Source organism: Pipra filicauda, unplaced genomic scaffold, assembly GCF_003945595.2.
Source record: "Pipra filicauda isolate LSUMZ 115617 unplaced genomic scaffold, ASM394559v2 scaffold2_size9829703_pilon, whole genome shotgun sequence".
NCBI lineage: Eukaryota > Metazoa > Chordata > Aves > Passeriformes > Pipridae > Pipra > Pipra filicauda.
The window spans coordinates 7,936,753-7,959,808 of record NW_024104421.1 but is presented as its reverse complement, the minus strand read 5'-3'; the positions used below and the strand labels follow the sequence as shown (position 1 = coordinate 7,959,808).

Here is a 23,056-nt window from a genome sequence, read left to right as displayed (position 1 = left end):
TCAAATTTAATGAAAGTAGAAATTACTCGGCATGTTGCAAGGTAAGTAGTATTTTAAGTAAATATACAAGCTTTTGCAACAGAAAAAGACCCAGATTTACATGCAGGTAATAGACCTGTCTTCTCAGCTACTGCAGTAACTAACCACTCTTCCAATTAAATATACTTCAAGTATTAAAGAGATTAAATAATCAAGCAAAGGTTTCAAAGGAAGAGAGCAAAGCAGTCCAGATGAATATTCAGTGAACTAACGTTCCAAACTTCACCAGTGTAAATTAGATGCAATGCTTTCCCCTACTGGATCCAAAAAACCATCCATGCTAAAAGTTATATAACTATCTCTTGGCACATACAAATTCACCAAAGACAGCGACTGTCTTTTGGGGCAATCCTGCCTATATGTAACTCTAAATATGAATCATGTGTTGATATCTCAAAACGCATCAACAACATCCTTCTAACCCCACCATCCGATCAACAGCCACATCTTTCCAAAGCACACACCACCACATTGTGACTCCAGGAGTCAATTAACCACTGCTCTAAACCACTGGCTTTCAAAGATATTTTAGGCACAGGTACAGCTTTTATAAGCTGCTTAAGCATACAGTTCTTGTTTGGAAAAATACATAGTGGCTCATCTGACACCACACAAATCTAAAAGAACATTCCTCTAAATTGTCCTCATCAATCACCTCATTATGCCAGTCAGACTTGCTGTGCCAGTATCCGGATCAAGTATCAGGTCTAAGCTCGTACCTTGTTTTGTTACTACATTCCCAATATCTCACATAAAGCCCAGCTGTTCTTCATTCCCACTACAATATTTAAAACTCTCTGGTCAGTAATTGGTAAAGATACAGAAAGTAAAATAACAAATACTTTTATACATGTTCTCTTTTGGACACAGAAGCTATGAGAATTAGGACCTAGACTAAAATGCACTAGAGGCTCAATATGCTGCACCAACATCCATATTATTGCTATGATCTCTGCTGCATCAATCTCACATTTCATTTTTACTTTCATGGTTTTCCACACATTAAACAATTTTCTTCTGTCAAAGTTCCCAAATTTCTCTAAAGTTCCTAAATTTCCCTCACCTTTAGTCTTACTCAAATCTAGCACTTGCTTCAGCTTTCTGCTGATTCTTACAAATGAAGTATAATTAGTTTTTATTTTCAAACTTCTCTTTAGAAGCTGATAATTTTGTGAAAAAAATTATAAAGCATCTGCTCTTTTGAAGTACTTATGTCCTAGTTGTCCACAACCTACAATGATTACTTTCAAGAGTATCACAACTGCATTGCCTGTTTGTTTCTTTCCTTCTGGAAAGCTTCCTATGCTAATAGCCAGCACAAAATTCTTTACTGTTAGCCAGGAAAGCCCTTGTGGAATACATAATGGGGAGTTTTACACTTTCTTTATGCTCACTTCTTTTTCTCCTGAAGTTTTCAGTACTAATTGCTATAAAGCACAGCCATTTAAGTAGGGTGCTGAACTGCCCAAATCAGGTTAAGATAAACATCATTTTAGATAAAAAGATAGCATTTCAATGGGTTCCAGTTATTTTTGTCATCCCACAATGCCAGGCTCCATGATATGACATTCACTCCTACAGTTTTAATTCAATATGCTAAAAATTATTTTAGTGTTTGTACCATTTTAAATCTGAAACAACCAAACATTTTATTCGAAAGAGATCTTTTGCAGTTTCTCTTGAATTGAAACAAACTAGTCCTTCCTGACAACACATATATAGAGGCCAGTCATAGATACAGACCAGTGGTTCCAAGCTACATTATTTGCATAGAACCCATGGCCTGTTTCCAATTCTAATTTCTAAAGCATCCTGACAAAGCTGCCTAACTATCAAAGACAAATTAACTATCTCAGTAGAAAAATTCTATAAAATAGCCAAAGTTTTTGACAGAATCTCTGATCCAGTATATCCTGCAAATGTCAGTATCTTTTCCACTTTAATTCCTCTGCTCTGTTGCCTATCTTGCTAATGGCAAATTTTCTTTTTCTCTTTCCTCCTTCAAAGGCAAAACAAGACAGGCTGATTAGAAGGCTGTATCATCCTTAAACCTCATAATATCCCCCCTTGAACAGGACACTAATCTGTTTAACTATTATTGATTTACCTTTGCTGTTCCTAAACAGAGAGGTTTTCAGAATGGTGTAGCTTTTTTTATGTCAACGTACGAAGGAGTGTACAAAACCTGTCATTATCATACCAAAATAAATCTATTCAAACAAAGAGAACTGCACATCATTCATTTCCAAGAGGTAAGGTACATGCTCACTTAGCAGGCATCTAACCAAACATCTGGCTTCATTTTTTTTTTAAAAAATCAACAGAAAAGCACATGAATGTCCTATTCTGCTGGTTCAGCGAAGTCTGCTGGTTTGCCTTCAACTGCTGCAGAAAGTGTGATTAGTTCAACCAGGGAACTTAGCTGAAGAACAGACTTGCTTTCTAAATGCAAGACTGCTGGTTTGTGTTAGGGAGAGGGAGAAACAAATATGGAATGGAAGAGTAAGACTGAAGTTTGAGAAAGGATCCAAAGGAAACATAAAGGCTTTCAAGAACCTCCCTGACATCTGCTCACACCACTCAGTGGATGTCCCACTTAACTTCCACAGAAAGGAAAGAAAAACTGAGAGGGGAAAGGGGAAGGGGTGGGGAGAGCAGAGACGTCAAAATAAGTCACCACCCCTGAGAAAAAAGAAAAAAATCCATTATTATCACCACTCCACAAAGTGCTATCTTAGAGGACATATTGTATAACTAAGTAGAGGATATGGTACAGCCCCTGCCCCCCAAATTAATTCAGGACTGCTTCTGCATAACAAAGTTATTTTGCTTCTCATCCTAATTTTAAAGTCACTATAACAGTTAACAAATTTTCAACAGGGACTATGCATTTTGTCAATCTTACTGGTAGAGTATTGAGAGACTGTGTAAATCTCACAACCATCTGCAAAACTCAGATATCTTCCAGCAACACCCAGGGGAAAAACAAAAAAACAAACCAACACCTCCCCCTTCCCAAACACAAAAAAAAAGCAAAGGTCAAACAGTCCTACATTGTGAGAACACTGTTTGTACTTCCAGAGACTCAGAACTTAATTTCAGTTTCTGGTAAGGTCTATCTTTTCTCAGAAATCCAGTTTCAAAATTCCTTATAAGCTGAACACAGTTTAACATTTTCCAGACAGAAGTTCTGCTCCTCAGAGATGATGACAACACTTATGCCTTCAGGACTCAGTGAGCTGGTATCACAAACCTGACTGGGGAATTTCATCTGTTCCCAAGGGATGTGCCCGTTCACATACATGAGCACAAATTTCAACTAATCTTTGAAACAACCGGAATACACTGTAAAGGACCTCTAAGACATTGCACTCCAAACAAAAAAATCAAGAGCCAATAATACATGTCCCTAAAATAGGAAAGGAAAATAGAGCCATTCTCAAAATAAAAGGAGACCACCATCCAAATATTAAAGGATGAGCTGAAATGCAAGCGACGGGGACATAGCAACCTTTTTGTACTATTATTACAAATAATGCAGCACCATACAAAGAGGCTGAATTATTTACAATACGTTCCTGGAGTTTAATAAAAAGTTTATGAGTAAAGAGATACGTGAGATACTCTCTTACTAGCTAAAAATGAAGACATGCAATATTTTGATAACAGAGATTACTAAACTATGGTCCTACACAAATGTGATTATTCATTTGGTACAGCTTCCACACTAGTACTTGCCTCCTGAAAATCATCATGAGAAAAAATCACACCAATATTACAATTCTTCCAGATAAGCAGCTTTTATGAGATGGCTATTACTCAACTGCAAAATGAAGAAGAAGTAGTCTACATAAACAAAACCAAACAAGAAACCCCTAGAACATACCATCTTCCCCAATTAGAATTTTGAGCCTCTTCCTTGGCAATTTGACTCCAGCTATTTAGCACTGTTTTGTCCATACTGAGATAAGAAAAATAAAGCAGATTTCACTAGAGGATTCCATTTTACACTGAGATCTTCTGATGCAGTGTTGTTTGAGTCCCTGCTTAAGAGTGCCTGAAGTACCTTGTCCAAAGTATAGAAATTCCCATTCTAGTGCCTATTCCGTACTTTTATCGTTTGCTATCATGATGAAATTTTCTATCAACAATTGAAATAGTTTACAGTATGATAATCACCTTCTTCACATGCATTTTCAGATTTAACTGATTTTCTAGAGTAGCTACCCCATGTGATGTCTAAGTACTTGAAGTTCTACCTGCATATGAACAGCAGAAACGCCACACAGCAAGAAGCCAAGGATATGCATACACATGCAAAAGGTGTTAACTTGATTACATGTTAATGTACTTACCTGATTTGATTTCTCTACTGTGCTACTGGGAACCTCTGTGGTATCCTTCACAAAAAAGTTATCTATGATGTGTCTCTCTGCACATTCCTGACCACAAATTGGACAGCGGATAACACCGACTGCGGGGGGAAAAAAAATATCTGATTATGCTTGCACAAACTAAGATATATTAAACAACTACAAAGACAGGTTACAAGGATAAATATTTTTGAGAGGATGTTTTAATACTCCCCCGTTAACAAGGTATGGGAAAAAAGAAGCTAATTCTCATTAATCACTGAAGTAACCTTTATATGTTCTTCCCCAATGACATATTCTTTCAGTCAAGGTCAAACACCTTTTTGTTTCAATCCCATAAAGAATTTGCCTTAATCTTATAAAAAATTAATTCCTTTACTCTAAAGATAATGTATTCCCATTGACAATTTGTTGTTATAGAATGGATTAAAGTAAACACTTATTAGTGTGGAATAATTAATGACACTGAGTGGTATTACATACACACACGTACACGCCAGCAGTGTGACATGACCTTCAACCACGTCATATGAGACACAGAAATGTAATACATGCAATATTAACGAGGCAAGCTGTAGAGAGGAAGAGCAGACCTGTATTAATATTGTGACTACCTTCACATTAGGAAAGGGAAAGCAAGCAAGAAAGACAAAGGAACAAACAATCAAGGTCCTCTCCCTCGTCTTCTCTGCAAGACACACTGGGGTACAATTCTAAGACAATAACATACTTGGGCTCCAGGTTGAAGAAAGAGCTGAGAACCAGGAACACAAAGGGTTAAACAATCAGTTTTTCAAGAGTATGAAAAGGACAAAGTCAAGTTCAAAACTTGGGGTTCGGCTGTGAGTAGACTCGGTTGAAATTGAAAAGACCTATATAAACAATTTAGAGGAGACATCTTTCCTGGCTGAAGAAAATGAGTGTCTCACTAGCACATTCTTCCAATAGATGCTTGAGATTTAACTGCCAACCCACTACAAAGCAGTGCTATAATAAAAGTCCATCAGTTTTACTAAAGCAATTCTTCACTCTGGAAATTCAGCAAGCAGTTTTCCACTTGTTATCAAGACATTTCACTTTCATCTGAACTCCTATGATGTTAAGCCTGGTTTCACTATAACTGCCATTTTACCAGTCTGCATATCAACACATATTTGCGCAGCTTCCTTTGATATACAAATTCTATATTTTGGCTACAACTTTTGTAACATCTTTTATACCATAATCAGGAAGGATCATTAAGAAATCCAATTCTGGTATGTCAGGTAGTTAACAGAACTCCAAGTACTGAAGTTCTCCTTTTATTAAGCAAATCAATTTACCACAGTCAAGGGTCAATAAATAAATCTCCTAATACTCAAGCTACTCACTTGCCAAAAAAGACTATTTTTTACATTTTTCAACAGTCCCAATTACAAACCACCCTCTTCCTGTTCCTTCACTGTTCTTTCTTGACCCTGACAAAGCCCAGTGCTGTGAGTCAACACAAGTGACTGAGTCGGTCTTTGCATGTGTTGGGGAGATGGGCTGGCCAGAATGAGACTGGCAAACTCATTCTGACATGGATGTATTTTTCTTGCTCTCCCAAGCTTTACCTTCATCCCCTGTTCTGCTTCACTGACCAAATGCACTACTGCCTATGCTGAAGCAACACGAGAAGCAGCACAAGGATGGGAAGAGGACACCACCACCACTGAAGATTAAACATGGAACCACTGAAACTCATCAGCAGCATTAAGCAGAGTCTATAAATCAGCTGAATTGCAAATATGGAGGGCAGGGAAGGAGAGAAATTAGGAAATGTATCCACATAAAACAAATGTTTCATTTCCATTATCACCAACAGAATACTGCCAACTACCTGTTCAAGAGATCACTTAGAAATTCTAGGCTGACATGGGAGAAGGAAAAAAGGAAAACTGCCTACAACTCTCAAAATCCTCATGAATCTTTTTCTAGAATTCCTTATGCTGTCTAGCCTTAAGTCAGTGTTTTCTTCTGCCACCGTGTGAGAGGAAGTTTGCTTTTGTTATAATCCTGGATTGGAGACTGCTAAACACATCAGTTTTAAACCAGGTTTAGTCAGGATGGTGGATTTAAGTGAAAGATCTTGAGTGTCAGGGTCAAAGTAATTTTGTAAGATTCTTATTTCTTTTTAATGGAGCAAGCATTTACAGTGGGCTCCAATGGGAAGGTGAAAATATATTACCTAACTTAGAAGAAGTTTCATAATCACCATCATGGTAATTGTGAGAACAGTAAGCGATCAGATCCCACATTTTCATGTGCTCCTTTGTACCAGGTTAGGGAGTTAAAGAGCACAGCTGCCTGTCTCAAACACTGTTAAGGCCACAGAAGGACTTTGCCATGAGATAAGCACAGAATGGAGTGACAGGATGGCACTAAGTCCAGGCCTGTTGGAGGCAAGATCCTGGTTAACATATCTGGACAAAAATACCCACTGCGGCAAACTGTGTAAAGAAGCAACTGCTCGTACACATGTCACTGGTCAAACAAAGACCACCCCAGGTTATGGGACAGATGGCATCTGTGACCACCAACAATCATGGAAGCCCCCTTCCTGAATATGCCTCCGTGGATATTTGGAACTTGGACTGTAATACCTCATGAACTTGAGATAAGATAGAGGTGGTACTATTGTCCAGGTGTTACCTCAGACCTAGCAGAGGTAAACAAAGCTTAGGGAGAAGAACATATCACTGGTAGTAGACACAAAGGATGCAGAATTTATGGGCCGCAAGGAAAGCCAACTGTGCTTGCAACTGGAAATCAGCTCCAACTGGGTAAAAGGTAATTCCGTCAGGGGAAGATCGGGAAGACTGCATGAAGCAATCATTCAACCAATAGAATAAGAGAACTGTGTAACCAGTGAGCATTAATTCCTTTGTTTACTGAAATGTATAAACAGTGAAAATTTTTGAATGACCTTGGGACCTGCACCACCAAGAAGCCCAGGGAGAAGAAGGACCAACAGGATGCCACTGGATCCACGGGTGGTGACTATTTTCTGCTTGATCTCTCTCCTCCTCCCCTTTTTTCTATTTCTTTCTACCTCTATACCTCATATTCAATGTTAAATAAAATACATATTATTGACTTTGGCATATGGTCTTGTCTGCACCTTAATTTGGACAGAGGCATCTCTCAATAATCAGATCTTAACACCAGCAGAGCTGTTTAAGCAGCTGTACAGCCATGTGGCTCCTGAGTAGGAGGAGTAGAGGGGAAGACCTCCACCCTTCTTAGCAGTATCTCTTCATACAAAACCCAATTTTGTGGAATTTTATATTCAGACTTTGCTTGAACCAGGCCAGGACATCACATTGCTAACAGAAGTAACAATGCCATGCAATGAGCTGGATTAGGTACTGCGATGTGGATCAAATGGGGCTGTGCCAGGATAGAAGAGCTTCCACCATAACAGCTCCCACTGGCTACAGGCTCACACCATGTGTGCCTCTTCCGAGGAATGCTAGCCTGCATTTTAGGCAGGTAGGGAAAATCATGGCCCATTCTTAATCTTCACAAGTTACATGTTGCATCCACAGAAAGGGCATCTCAGCCCATTCAGCACAACAGACTCAGGGCATACACAGTATTATTTCCAACTCGGCTCCCAGTTTCCTGGGAGTACATTCCAGACTACTGAAGCATCCCGAGACAATAGGAGCAGACTGCTCTGGTTTGCCCCAGTTTTGGCTCATTTGCGTCTTCACTGTAGCGAACACGTTTCAGAGCCAATTTAATAAAGCCAATGGATGATCAGTTGTAGATCCAAGAAGGTATTTTTGTTTACTAAAAGAGGAGGAGTTAATGGTTCCCTTTCTTCAGTACAAATCAGTCAAAAAATCCACTAGTTTTCTGAAAGAGCGCTCTCTTAATTAAATTGAGTGCTTGGAAGCAACTGGCAATTTTACCTGTAATGACACAGTCATTACAGAATAAATAATTAGGGGGTTGTACAGCAATTTTTCTCAGTTTTATATATGTTCTGTTTGAAATTCTAACTATACAGATTTCAGAACAAAAAATATTAACAGTGAATCACGCATGCAGTTAAAATGTTTAAAAAAACAGACAGGCCAGTTAATATTAATAAAAGGTGCATCAGAGACTGGAGGCAGTGCCGGCTATAAGATTTTTAACATTAACTATACAGAAAATTAGGGCATTTCAATGTTGACCTACAGAATCTTCTCTCACTGTGTCTACAGACACCATTAATACTAGCAAGGCTTTTCATTAAAATGCATGGGGTTGAGGGTAAACTGGTCATATTTACACAGGTCATGTTTCCCAGTTAAAAATAAACACTTAGAAAACTCAATTTGAGAAACGATATCATGTGCAATAATGTCTGAATCAATTTTTAAAATAATTACTGCTTTCCTCTTGCTTCTCATTAAGCCGCTATTGGTGCTGCAAAATTGGCAACTTCTTTAAACCAGTTTGTTCCAGAAAAAGCTGCTCCCATCTAGTTGTGACAGACTGCTGCTGCTAGTGGAGGGGAGATAGGTTAAACCAACAAGCAGGCACATCTCAAGGGAAAACTGGCACCTACTGCCAAAGTATAAACATTCAAACCAACCACCAATCTAGCAAGAAAGTTTATTAAAATTATAATTCATTAATTGTTAATTAAAATTATTTTAAATCCTTTAAAATGTAAATAAATGAAAGTCAGACAAAGACTATTACTGTAATCCCCCCTCTGGAAGAGTGTTACAGGCCAGTTTTTATGCTGCAGTGCATTGACTTTCTTGGAAAGCACTGCAGAGCTGAATTAAAATATTTCATCTGCTCTGTGAAATGGTTCATTGTTTTTGCTCTACGTGCCCAATCTTCAAACATTTCAGATATTGCATATTAGACTTCATAAATTGTAAATTTTGCAAGGACTGACTCTCCAGCCACTTCTGAATACTTTAAGAAATTCTGAAGGGAGAGAGTTTATATTCACATCCAGAGCTGTCCAACACATTTTCTTCAACAACACAATTATAAGAAGTGTCATAATGGTAACAAAGGGAAACACTGCTATTGTGGGATAGACAATGTTTAAGTACAAGATGATGAACAAAAAGTCTCACTGTCTTGCAATGAACATGCTCGAACAATGATGCAGAAGCTACAAACAATTAAGCCAATTGTCACCGCTGACCGTGATGAGCATTTCTTTCATTAAAATACATTCTTTCAAGTCCTGAAATTGTCAAGTATTTCCAGGTGGTATGTAATGAATTCAGGTATACAACATGCAAGGATTTTTAAGATTCTGTGATATTCTTCTGTCATTTTTTTCTGAGCAGCCATGTATTTAATTTTGAAATAACATTTTGAAAGTGGATTTAATGCTGTTTAGATGTACACATTCTACTGAAATACCATTTTGCAGATGCTCTAGGATCTTACCAACAGTGCTCAAGTCCATTGTATCCACGAGCATCTGGAACAAGGAAATTAGTACCTTTCTTCCTGAATAGCAGCATGTTAACATGTTATTATTAATTAAAAAAAGATGACTAGGATTAAAAAAAAAATCTCTGGTAAGGAGATGGATCCATATCTTAGAGTTACAAGCACAACACAGCTAATAGTCATTTCTTTGTAGCAAGAAATTTCATACTCTGGTCTTCATTTTTTCGAGTTCTCATCTACCACCAGTTGATAGTTCAGTAGTTACAGTACAATGCATCTATTACCAGAAATGATAGTTACAAAAAAGCAGGTAAGCACAGTATCATTTGGGCAGTCACAATCCAAAGAACCAAGCCTGTCTGGAAGGCACTGAAAGAGCTGGTTCTTTTTAATCCTTTGTTGAAAGGATGAAAACTATACTTCAACATACGACACTCTTGACTGTTTCACTCACTTGCTCTGTTTAGCCCCAGCTATCATAATGTTCCCATCAACACTAAGCAGTTGTGAAGGTAAAAGAAGTCTCAAAAAATAACTTCTAAAAATCTGAAACATACTAAGGGAATCAAGTTAGAAGCAGTAGTGGAAAGAGCAGTAGGTAATGGGCTTTAGTCAGAGTATTTCAGTATAAATGTCATTCAAAACAGCAACAATAATGCAATCCAAGGCCTTTGACTAGCTCATGTTACTCCCTCTTCAAGTGCTCAGATGCACCCTTGCGATCTGTTTTTTCACAGGTCTCCTCCCGTACTCAATATGATCACTGCCCAATAACAGGAAACTACTTATCAAACTTGGCAAACTAGACTCTTGCTCCTCATTTTTCAAGCCACTAGCCTCAGGGGAGCAATTTAGTTGCCTGAACAGACATACCTAATTTGAGGGTGATATCCTGCCTGGCTTCCAGCTACTATTCCAGGAGGAAATAGGGCTCCTGTGGATTGGGCAGTACAGCTACCAGCCCTTTTTAAAATATCACAGGTATCCCAGAACTGGCAGAAGGTATTCTGCTTTGGACAGCTGAATCTCAACTTACCTGTCTACTCTATGCCATATATCTTTGCTATTGTGATTTTAAATTCCTGGCAGAAAACACTGTTTAAGCACACAGAAGATCTCTGCACCTAAACAAACTGCAGTCTTCAGCTCCAAAGGAAAATTCAGTTAAAATCTCTGAAGTGTCAATATTCAAAGCCATGAACTTGTTACCTGCAGTGTTTAACTGCATCTGTCTGTATTCTGCTACATGGATATCTATTTTGAAGTTCTCCTCCAAGACAGACTTAGAGTTCAGAAGTCATCTACTATGAAAACACCTCTATTATGTTTTCTTCAAACTGTCTCAAAATATAGATTACAATGATGCACCAAAAAATGGAGGACTCTGTAAAATGTATGTGCAAGGAATGGATGTTCAAAAATACGTATAAATAATATGCTGATTTAGAATAATAGGTTCTGCCTTTAAGTCATTTTGTTTAGTAAGAGGGCGGAGAGAAGAAAAAGAAAGGGTTGACTGTTAGTAAAAATAGATTTTTTAACTAATTAGTGTCTCTTCAATGACAATATGGTAATAGCCCATTTACCACACAAGTAAAATGCCCAGGACTTATATGCTCAACAGTGAGAAAGAGGAATTTAGTATGTATTTATCAATAAATTCTGAATACATTTTTAATCTGTGCTGCAATTAAATTTGTTATATAACAAATACTTTAACCTGGCAATATTTTAAGGATTTCTAGATTTATTTTTTTAAGCTTGTTCTTGACAGGGACAGAGACAATGAAATGTACAAAAAATATTTGATGAAAATTCCCACTCTGAACAAATGTAGTCAAATAGGAGAAAAAAATAAAGATACTTCTTATTTCCATCAGATAGGTCTGAGTGCTCTACAAGACATTATTAATGGAATAAAAAAAGTAAAGATCCAAGCCATTTAATTTATTTAAGTGAAACAATCCCAAGACTCCCAAATCCAGTCTATTCTGACTACTTGTTGTATTTAAAAGCTGTGTAACAATAAAGTTTGTCACATGCAGAATTTTTACATCTATGGAAAAGTAACTCTTAACGGCAGCACAAAACTAATACTGATTTATTATGCTCAAGTGACTCCATAGAGTTAAACTTTGCACCTGAAAGACAGATAAAGTTTCTTTGCAGTGTTGCCAGGTTTTAATCCCTTCAGTGGGATTCATCTAAGTGTTACAAGAAGTTCCCTTCACAGTTATTGAAGCGGTCTCATGGTTGATGCCAATATTTTGCCCTCAAAAAGGCACGAACAGAAAAACTGCTTAGAGACAAAGTTTGTAGCCTTAAGCAGCGAGGTATGTTTATTAGGCAACGATGGAGAGTAGCCAGCTCGTGCTGGACAAACTGCTCTGTCTCTCCAGTGAAAAGACATTATTATATACCATTTTTACAGGTGATTGCAAAATTTTCACATACATATTCATATAATTGCAACATCTAATTATAATATTCATAATAGGCAGAGTTTGGGCAGAGTCTGGGGTGGAGCCATCCTTTTGGGGTGATATTTGGTGGTTGTTCCTGTTTCTTCATCCTCAGGGGGTCGTATTTTACTCCTCTTCCTCAGCTGAACTTTTCAACTTTCTTGGTTTTGGCAGACTCCATGGTGAATTTTGCAGGGACTCTTGGACTCAAGCCCCCATTTAGCCCCTTATCTTACTTAAGTCAGGTGTGTATGCATTCTTCCAGTGTACGGTACCAACTAATCTCTAGGTTCTGGCAGTACATTCTAGCTAAATATTGGCAAATTCTTCATTCTCTTGTTTATACTTATATTCTGACTTATACCTATATTCTGATTTTAACTCTCTACCTGCTTTCTGGGCCTTGTCTGGCTTCATGGTTAAACAGATGTGTACACTTGGTCAGATAAATCATACCTTAAAAACATCCACTTCTTTCCAGTAACTACACTAATACTCATCCACTATTGGGCATCCAGCTCAACTGTAAGAATCCCTCCAGTATTCTAAACACAGCAATTAGAGAGGAGAATATCCTTGAAGTTACCTGCAAGCCACAGGCACTGCACTTTTGTGTGTAGAGGTACCGGAATAAAAAGCCAGCTCACTTTATATTCCTCTCTTACATATGTCCAGTATCCCTCAGCACTGCTGTAAGAGTTCAAAATGCAACGTGACCAGCTTTTTCCAGTTCCCACATAGCTTAAACACCACCAAGCTGGAGCAATACATGCTTGTGAGATCCACACAGACTATACAGCCTTCAAGAACCAGCATTAATTAAAAAGCAGTGTTATCTTCTCCTCTGACATTGCATTAATATGAAAATTACTGAATGTAACTAATAAAACAGACCCTTCTGGGTCCAAGAGATGATCGAGTAAGAACACGAGGGATTTCCAACAGCTGCCCCACAGTTTTCAGAAGACAGCAGGTTACACAGGCAGCAGTGATATTACTTATGCTCCCACGGCGTATCTCCTGCTGCTGTAATCTGCAGTAGGCAACTGAACCATGAGCCAGACCCTGTTGGCTGATGTGAACATCCACATCCACTGAAGAAGTCTAATCTTCCTAAGGTTTCCTCCATTTTCCCCAAATCAAAGAAGAGCTCCTTCACAGGTGCTTTCCCAGCCTGACACTCTTGGTACTAAGAATGAAGCTTAAGAAAATGAATCTTCTACCAAAACTGATCTTCATAAGTGCCATTTATTTACCTCTCCTTTAGAGTCACTTATCTATTTCCACCTTCTTGCACCATACTGCCTCAAAGGCTTGATAATGAAGTTCTGGAAACATTACACTTAGCATCAAATACCAGTTTGGGAATGAACTAGGATTATACTTCTATTCCTTTATTTTATTTTTACTTTATTTTTAAGGAATATTCACAAGGGTTCCACCATGACATTATGGTTCTTAATCTACTTGGTTGGCATAATGACAAATAAAAAAGCAAACCCAACCAACTACAACTTTCAGGCAGAACAACAGCTATTCTTGCAAAAGTTTGAAATCAGACATTCTGCAGCTCACAGCACCTACACTATATTCTCAAAATTTTAAATCAGTCAAAAGGCAGCCAAAGAAACCACATTAAATCTGATCTCATCTCAATGGAACTGCGAACAGGGAAAAAGAAAAAAAAACCCACACAATAAATACAATCAGATTGGAACACAATACAATAACACTGTTGTTAAATGGACTTTTAAAGGATGCAAGATTAGCATTTAGCTTCTTAAAGAATCCAAACCACATTCAGCTCTTGCACAAAGGGTGGAATGTAGGAAAGAGGACTGTCGGTTGAATCCGTTTGGGACACCCATGTATTAAGTCATCTTCCATTTGCCAAAACAGCTTCCAGAATCATTATTTTGAGAAGAGATCTTTGCCTCTGTTGAGTTTGAATGGTTGTGATAATAACCTAGAAGACTCATGAGCTACCATAAACCATGGCTTTGCTTCTGACTTGTATCTGTTCCAGTTATAAGGTAATTTCTAAAAAGAAAAAGGCAACAAGGACTGTCTCCCAATCTGCAAGTCAACCTACTCCATCCATCAAGGTGCATACAATTTACTGATGGTCCCACTGCCAACGGTCTATACAACAAATACTTATTTATTGACTGATAAGAGCAATACTTGCAAGTCAATCTTATGATACAGATAAGAGTCAAGACAAATGTAAAATAAAACTTGGGGGGGGTTGGTGGGTTTTTTTGTTTATTTTTGGTTGGTTGGTTTTTTGTTTGTTTGTGTTTTTTTTTTAAAATTCACTGCTAGATGTGGGAAGACCACAGGCCTTCCCATATGTTCCATCACAGAAACTTCTGAACACTCTTTCACAATACTGGACTCTGCCTTTGCCATGAAGTAGAAAATAAACATTCTATTTAACAACTTGAAGTGCAGTATTTGAAGAAAGAGCTGCTAGCATCTCTGGACTTACATTCAGATATGACTATGGGATGCAAACAACACCTATGTTCATCCCAGGAAAGAACTGTGTGTCTGAAATAATAGTTACTCAGGCAGTATTTAACACATGAACTCTGAAACCACATTTGAGCTTTTTACATAGAGAAGGGACTGAGGAAAAGTTTAGAACTTCTCAAAGGAGATCAAGTTCCTTTAAGCATTGATTAAACTCAGCAATCTAAGTACTCTAAATTCAGGGGTTTCCAAGATATGCTAGCCAGTGTGTTAGACCCTCATGGCTCTCTCTCACTACTGGAAGAGAAAACTGAACTATTGAAGGCCAAGTAGTCTGTAGCTGGTAAGCTCGACAGTCACAGGCTAAAACAACTGAGAACAATAGCTGCTAATGTGTGATGAAAGGCCCCCAAACAAGACAAAAGCAAATAAGGAACAGAATTACTGAGTGAAGAAAACCAACTGCTTAAGCAAGAATAGGTAGGAATCTGTAAACACTCAAAAGAGATAAATCTAATCCAGAAGTATACTACCCCCAGGGTTTTAAAGTTCCCAGATATTTAGCCATTACTGAAGTCCTGCTATAATAGCTCTACATTCATTCAGCCAAATTTGTCTGCTAAATAGAAATTTATCTCAGTTCCTAACTGACTGCTATTCTAATTTAGCACTTTGGGGTTGGACAGTGCTATGAATTTCAACTTTTACTTGAAAACTGTTGAAACAATACTTACAAGTCACAGTTGTTTTTCAAAAGGCAAAAATTATTCAAACCTAGTACCACTTCTCTTTAAACCAACTGACTACGAGGGCACGTAATTTGCACTCCTACATTATTTCTGCAAGTAGTTTACTCATTTTAAAGCAGAGTCCATGTTGGAAAAAAAAATAAAATATATATACGTATGTTTCAATTCACACTTTTGCTGTTCAGGACAATTTTGCATACTGCTTATTTCTAATAACAGATCTGTTGGTGCTGGGCTGTTTTATCAAGGCAGTGTAACTTCCATTTACAATTAGAACCTTCTAATTTTAAGAAGGTCATCTTCTCCATCTCCAGCCACCTTCTCCAGCCCCAGCAGAGTAGTGCAGGTCTCCATCTCTTTCTTCCCACCTACTCATTCCCTTCGCAGCTGCCAGCATCCCTCCCCTAAGAGCATCAGTGTTACAAGTACCCTGACATAGCAGGTTCAGCAGCAGCCGCCTAAGCACAGCATGAACTTGGGGTAGGTTGGATTATAGCATTAGTTCAACAAACTTCAGCTCCACACACCCTTAACCATGCTCAAACTCTATAGCAGATGCCTAGAAACGAATGAAGCAGATTAAGTAAATTTTATTAAACGCTTTCTGAGCTCAAGTAGACACCCTAGAAAATACATGGGGATTTTCCAAGTCAACATTTAGGTAAAAATAGTCCTGTTTCTTTTTTGCGATTTACAGTACTGACAGATGTGCCAGCTCACCGGGAAAATTATACACTTACTTTTCAAATTAGGCAATCATTTTAGTTCAAAGGGTATTTGTGCTACAGTCTTGTTTTATTCAAATTGCACTATATTCACTTGAGGGACTACAGTTGAAAGGGGAACTCTCCACTTTAATAAAAAGTTGCCTGTGGCAACTTAGTTATTAATCAGAAGCAGAAATCTTTCTACAGTCAGAAAGCAAATGGCTCAGCTCTCCTGTCCATATACTCCCAATTACAGACAGTTTAGCATCAGAGCTGCAGATTTCTTTTTTGAAATGAGGATGTCTCCATGACCCAAATCCACATTACAAACAAGGGCCCTCAAAACCCATGAGTGCAGTTCAAAGAGCTGAGCTTTGCTTACTGTCATCCTTTTCCCCATAGCCCACTGATAAACTTCAAAAATAACTAGAAAGCTTGTTTAACATCAGTCTCAATCATAAGTTTGTAATGTATGCAAGGTAATACACAGTTTTCTCCCACATAAAAGCTTCAAATAAGCATTTACTTGAAGCACTGGAGAGACGGTATCAAGTAATTAGGAACATTCTTTTGCTCAACCTTTGGTTTCATAGCCGACTTTACAAGACTGTTTCTTGTTAAAAATAATGTCATTTTGTTAGTTACTTCACACAACTGTTTCATGCTTTCTTTGATGGCAAACATTTATGTTTTTATACACACTCTCTGGCCAGCAGGTAAGAAAGGAAATAATTTAGTCATTCCAACTGTGACACTGACGTCTTCAAAGCACATTTGAGCTGTGAGTACATAGTTTAAACAGTACGCAACTACATAGCTACCTAATTGCTGAGGTAAGTTTTAAAAGCATCACTGGATTTTTTCTATGAAAACAATTTTTCTGCGGCCTTTAATTTAGACAAAGAAAAAATAATGCATCACTATACTGTTACAGCACATAAGTTAAGTAATAGGTCTGACAGCAGATTTTGATACCATTCACAGTTCAGCCAGATCACCCGCACAGGTCCTCAATGCACACTTCAGGGCCATATCCACCTGAAGATCCCTGCCTGACCGCCATATTATGAAGGTCCACATGGAACAAATATCCATCTGCAGCCCATGGATGGCCCTGCTTTGGATGCCCAAAGGAGGCTGTGACCCTGTGGGAAACTCACACCCTCAAACAGGCTCCTGGCAGGACCTGTGGGTCTGTGGAGAGAGGAGTCCATGCTGGAGCAGCTCTGCTGCCAGGACTTGTGACTTGTGGAGGACCCACATTGCAGCAGTCTGTTCCTGAAGGACTGCACCCCATGGAACGGACTCATGCTGGAGCAGTTCGTGAAGAACTGTAGCCCATGTGAAGGATTCACGTTGGAGAAGTTTGTGGAGGACTATCTCCCACGGGAGGGACCCCACACCGGAGCAGAGGAAGCAGTGCTTCCTTCCCCTGAGGAGGAAGTAGCAGCAAAAACATCATGTGATGAACTGACTAAAACCCCCATTTCCCTCCTCATGTGGCACCACGGGGCAGAAGGTAGAAAACTGGGCATAAAGTTAAGCCTGGGAATGAGGGGGAGGAGGGGGAAGTTTTTTGTAAGGTTTGCTTTTACTTCTCATTATCCTACTGTGATATGATTGGTCATAAGTTCAGTTAATTGCCCCAAGTTGAGTCTGTTTTGCCCCGATGGTAATTGCTGAGTGATCCCTTCCTGACCTTATCTTGACCCATGAGCCTTTTGTTTTAATTTCTCTCCCTTATGCATTGCAGAGGGGAGTGATAGAGCAGCTTTGGTGAGCATCTAGCATTCATCCAAGGTCAAACCACCACACTACTCTATTATTTTATTGTAAAAATCTTTTAGAAGTCAAAATTTCCAATTTCAGAAATAACGGATTTTTCATAAAGTCATTCATCCTGAAATACAGTCACATTTAAAATTCGCTTTACGTTACTTTTGGTTTTCCCCTGTTTCATTTTTAGATTAGATATAAATGGCAAAATATCATCTTCACAAGTTTACCGTTACTGGGAAATTCCACCAATAATATGGAAATTCCTCCTAGAGCATCTTAACTAACACAGACAACACTGGCATAAAGCTTTTCCTGTACAGAAGACCAGTTTCTACGTTCAGAATCAAGAGTTTCAACAAAATTTTTCTAGAATTTAACTGACTGGGTAAAGTTGAGAGAAATAGTCACTTCGTAGTACTCATGGAAGTTAGCAGACCAAGCTAAAAGCCTGCTGCATAACCTACTAGCTCTTCAGGACATTTATCCTAGGAATGAGCTAGCCCACAAAGAGCACACTCATCCCTCCACTTGCCTCTTCATCAACATATGCACAGCTATTTTCCTTTGCTCTTTCAACAAGGCATTTTTTTTAAGAGATATCTCTATTATAAGCATTAAAACAACAAAATGCACTTTCAACTAGACATGTATTTGAGAATTTTTAATACATTAGTATATATTTTCTTTCCTTATGATCTTCACCTTATGATCTAAGATTCCTTTCCACTGTTAAAAATACTAATCACTTATCAGAGACATTCTAAGTTGAATTTTTATTGAACTAGGTTGGCCTCTGAAGATATAAATCTTGGTTTGGAAAAAAATTTCACACACCAATACAGCTATTTTGATAACTTCTACAGCTCAAATTCAGTAATGCTTCCAATTGGAATGAGCTGGGCTACATCACTGCAGTTGTTTTAACGTTTATCTGATGTTCCTGATGGCTTCAGCCTTTCAATCTCCCAGTTTCTATGGGTGAAAGAAAGCAAGTATGTAAATGCATCCAACCTACTCTAAAAATACTATTCTGCATACATACATAAGATAATAAACATCTATTACATACTTTAATCATACATTGGAGCAAGCATGATTAAAGCTTCTTTCCACATCATGTGGTTGTCCACCTTAATAAAGGCTGCATAGGTATGTCTCCAGATTTCTGGGGAATTCCTGGTAGGAAAGAACGCAGTAATTTTTGGCAAATATATCCCTACTTGAAATTATACTTGTACAGTAAGTATCATATTGAAAGTATGCCTTCTTCTAAAAGAAGGGTATTCTGATTAGAAAAATAAGAACCATCTCTAGATAGTTTATTGATTAATATTTTAAGCTTTTACTAGTTTCATGACTTTTTAACCAAGAGGTTTGTCCATTTCAGGCTATCAAAACAATAATACTGTATTTCACCTGTAACAATCCTAAATGCTTTCCACATATTCAATCTCTGGAGCTCTGTGAGTTTTGAATTCAAAATAAGCACAAACCAAAACCAGTATGAAAACTAGACATGTCTTTCCTATACATATTCCAATAATATTCACTAATTCTAAACATTAGCACTCCCAAATCTCCATAAATTGGAGGTTAAACAATTCAGTTATTGATGCACCAGTAGAAATAAGACTTGTGAAAGGATACATAGATGTAATCATGTTTGTGAAAGTGTGTTAGCCACACAATTAAAACATGCACTTTGTAATGGTGAAGACGGAGAAAATTCACTTCAAGCAAGTGGCAATACGAACGATGAAATGGAAATAATCATGTGTATCAGGCAGATTTAAAAAAAGAATCTTAAGTCTTCTTAGATTACAAAGACATGGAAGAAAAATTGAACTTCACCTTAAGAAACTTCAAATGAAGCTATTATATCCTTCAAACTAACTAAGAAGGATCCTAATCATTATCAAACTAAAAGAGGGAAAGAACATGTTACATACAGACAAATAACAAAATTTAAGTTGATGTCAAAAGCTGTATTTTCAAGGTCAAATTAAGTGATGACATTGGAAAGTCCAGATATCCAGATCAGATGAGAATCTGAAAGAATTTAAAGCTATCTGTATAAGGACTGACTATGGACATAACAGAATAGATGCCATCCCATGAGGGGATATCAAGGGTAAGGTCTTCATTCCATGCCTTAGAAAACCTGAAACTGTATTGCTAAACAAACATTTCTGGGCATTATTAACCTGAAATATGAACATCTCTGAAATCCTTGTTAAGTAACTCTGAAGTGTTTATTCCTTAATTAACAGCAAGTATCAAACTTATTTGAGTTGTTAGTGTGGACATTCCAGAAGAATTCATATCCTGGAATTGTCCAAACATGATATGCTTCTAACAGCTTCGTACAGATTTGTTTGCTAGCAGGTTTGTCTGCAGATAAATTACCAGAAAAAGAAGTTTCCCTCTACTATTTTTGGCATTGACACTAGTAAGATTTCATCGTGATTCCTGCATAAAACTTTGCTATGCATTTCCATTCAGAAAGTTTCTTTCACATCACTTTTCAATCTATTTTGTGTACAGATTGATGATTAAGAAAAAACAAAGATACTCACAATTTAAATAGTTTTGAAAAGGAATAGTATCTCAATCTATATAACTTCACAGTTTTCATGTACCTATTTCACATTTAAAAATTCCAGAAGAGTACTATGAGGTTCTCCACATTACAGACACTGTCCTTTAAGTACAGGCTACTATTCAACTAGTCTTTGAAGCACTGCCCAGCACTAACTTTGGGCAAGTAGATTTCTAATAACAGCCTTTTTGTATGCACCAGTTACAACTCACACCATCAAACAGTAAAGAATGGCCATTTGAGAAACAAAAGGAAAACTCACATGAAGTTAGCCAAGATATTCAGTGTCTATAGACACTTGCTCAAAAGTGATTGTCACATTTACAGACCCACTCTTGCAGCACTCCCTGCAGTTCATAATGCTGTGTGTCAGGCAACACATTTTTGAGCAATGCAACAACAAAAATGTCACCTGCATCAAATAAGCTGTCACCGGACATTCAGAAAGCAAGCAGTGAATTCTCCAGTGCTAAGACCACTGGTGTCTAACACACAGATGATTTTGCAACATCTTAAACTTCAGGGACAGTACAGAAATCTGAAACTCTAGCTCTTCTTTTTTATAGAAAATTCATGTGGCAGTATAGAGCATATCCATGTCAACTGGCCTTGCCACCAGCCTACCTCTGCAGGATTAACATCCACCATATTAAACTCCTTTGCATGTCTTGCCACTGCCGTTGTGCATATTGAATCTTGTATTCAAGTGAGTAACTCTAGATAATTTTTAATTCATTCTAGAACCTCAAGTTTGATTTTTTTTTTTCCCCCGCAGCTTTTTAGAAAGAGAGTCAACATTCTCCCAAGTAAACTTGTCTGTATGTTAGAAGTTGAAGGTACACTTTATCCTAGTAAAGCGAAGGACTCTTTCTGCTTTGAAAGAGTTTGCTGAAGACAAAAAGCATTTCCATATTTTACTTGAGACTCTGTACCTCTTTAGCTATCTGTTCCTTCACTGACTTGGATGATGGTACAACACTTCATCTCAAGGCTGGTTCAGTGAAGCTCTTTCCAAATCACATCCTCTCCTTTGTTCAAGATAAACTCCATTCTACCTCTTTCTTCAGGCTTCTCTTTGTGCAACATCTTAGTGCTCAGCAGATGAGCATAAGCAGTCTGCTTATCTTTCAGGAGCTTTTCATAGTTTGCAATTCTATTGTGTTCCTTACTTAGGACATTCCTTCCAGCACAAACAGCTTCCTTGCTGTTTATTTCTTCAGTTTAGTCACAGTAATTTCATAATTTACATCATGAGAGGCATTTATTATCCAACTTTCTAAGCTTATACTCTTCAGTTTATTTCTTCATGTCATTTCTCATAAGCATTTTGCACAAAATATTACCAGAAGAGATGACAGTTTTGTCCTTCCTTCTTCTTCTGAGAATTTCCAAACCCTAACAAATTTCCTCAACATAATCAGTTTTGGACACTGATGGGGTTTTTTTCTCCCAATCCTAACTTCAGGTTTACAGGTGTTTTTGTCCCAGTTGGAAAACAAAAAGCAGAAAATGCACATCATCAAGTTTGGCCATAGCTAGCTAATATATAGCCCTTGTCATTTTAGCCGGGCCAAAACCATGACAAAAAAAGATGTATAAAATGCCTCAAGGAGAGCGTGAGATCTATAGAAGTTTCTTCTTCCTATTGGACAATGAATGGTAGTGTGGAAGCATGAAAGTCGGTTGGGAGAAAAGTCAAGAGGGTAAAAACAATTGTCACCAAAAATATACTATGTCTGCAAATGTGTAGAATGAGGAGGATTATGTACTGTAAAATTCATTCACACAGAACTAACTCACAATCAAAAGGAGGAACACAGAGCTACAGGTTTTCTGTTTCTATGATTCATTACTTCATCTATCATTTGTTCTCTCAAAATGTTTGAACAGCACTAATCTTTTAATTTTTATGATGTATCTTATTTCTCACTCAATTACAGACCCCAATTTCTGCTATATTTAAACAGAACATCTGAGAATGGGATTATGCTGCTCATGACCTCAAAACTCAGAAGATGATGATATTGTCTCTTGAACTATGCTGCAACCTCTGGGCTTGCTGTATCTCTGCCCTCTTTCCTATTTCCAAGTATCTTGTCCTGAAATACCTCATTATACACCAAAGCTTGTACTTTGTCTGTTCCTGCATGCAGAATTTCAGAGTTCTACTCGTAGGTTTACGAGCAATAACATCCCCTCGATCAACCAAGCTGAAGTATATGGGCTTTGGGTCTCTCAGATTTTCCTATTCTGTAAATTCTGACCAGGCAGTCTGACTACTACATACACTACATGCTAAACTGAAAGACTGAATGGATATACTACCACAGACATCCATACAGATTAAAAGGTTCAGCATATCCTGTTAATAACATACTCAGGAGTTTCTCAGATATTCTGAAACAAGTCTCTCCTATTGTCCCAAATATTCCTT

The 23,056-nt window shown here is 37.8% G+C and overlaps 1 protein-coding gene across 1 annotated transcript in view; it reads right to left on the bottom strand.

Moving 5' to 3' along the window:
- TRIM24 (tripartite motif containing 24) overlaps positions 1 to 23,056 on the bottom strand; it is a 57,551-nt gene that overhangs the window by 32,327 nt on the left and 2,168 nt on the right. The window contains exon 2 of the mRNA XM_027743759.2: positions 4,395 to 4,513. Within this exon, the coding sequence (XP_027599560.2) occupies positions 4,395 to 4,513 (119 nt within the window). The remainder of the gene's footprint in view (positions 1 to 4,394; positions 4,514 to 23,056) is intronic.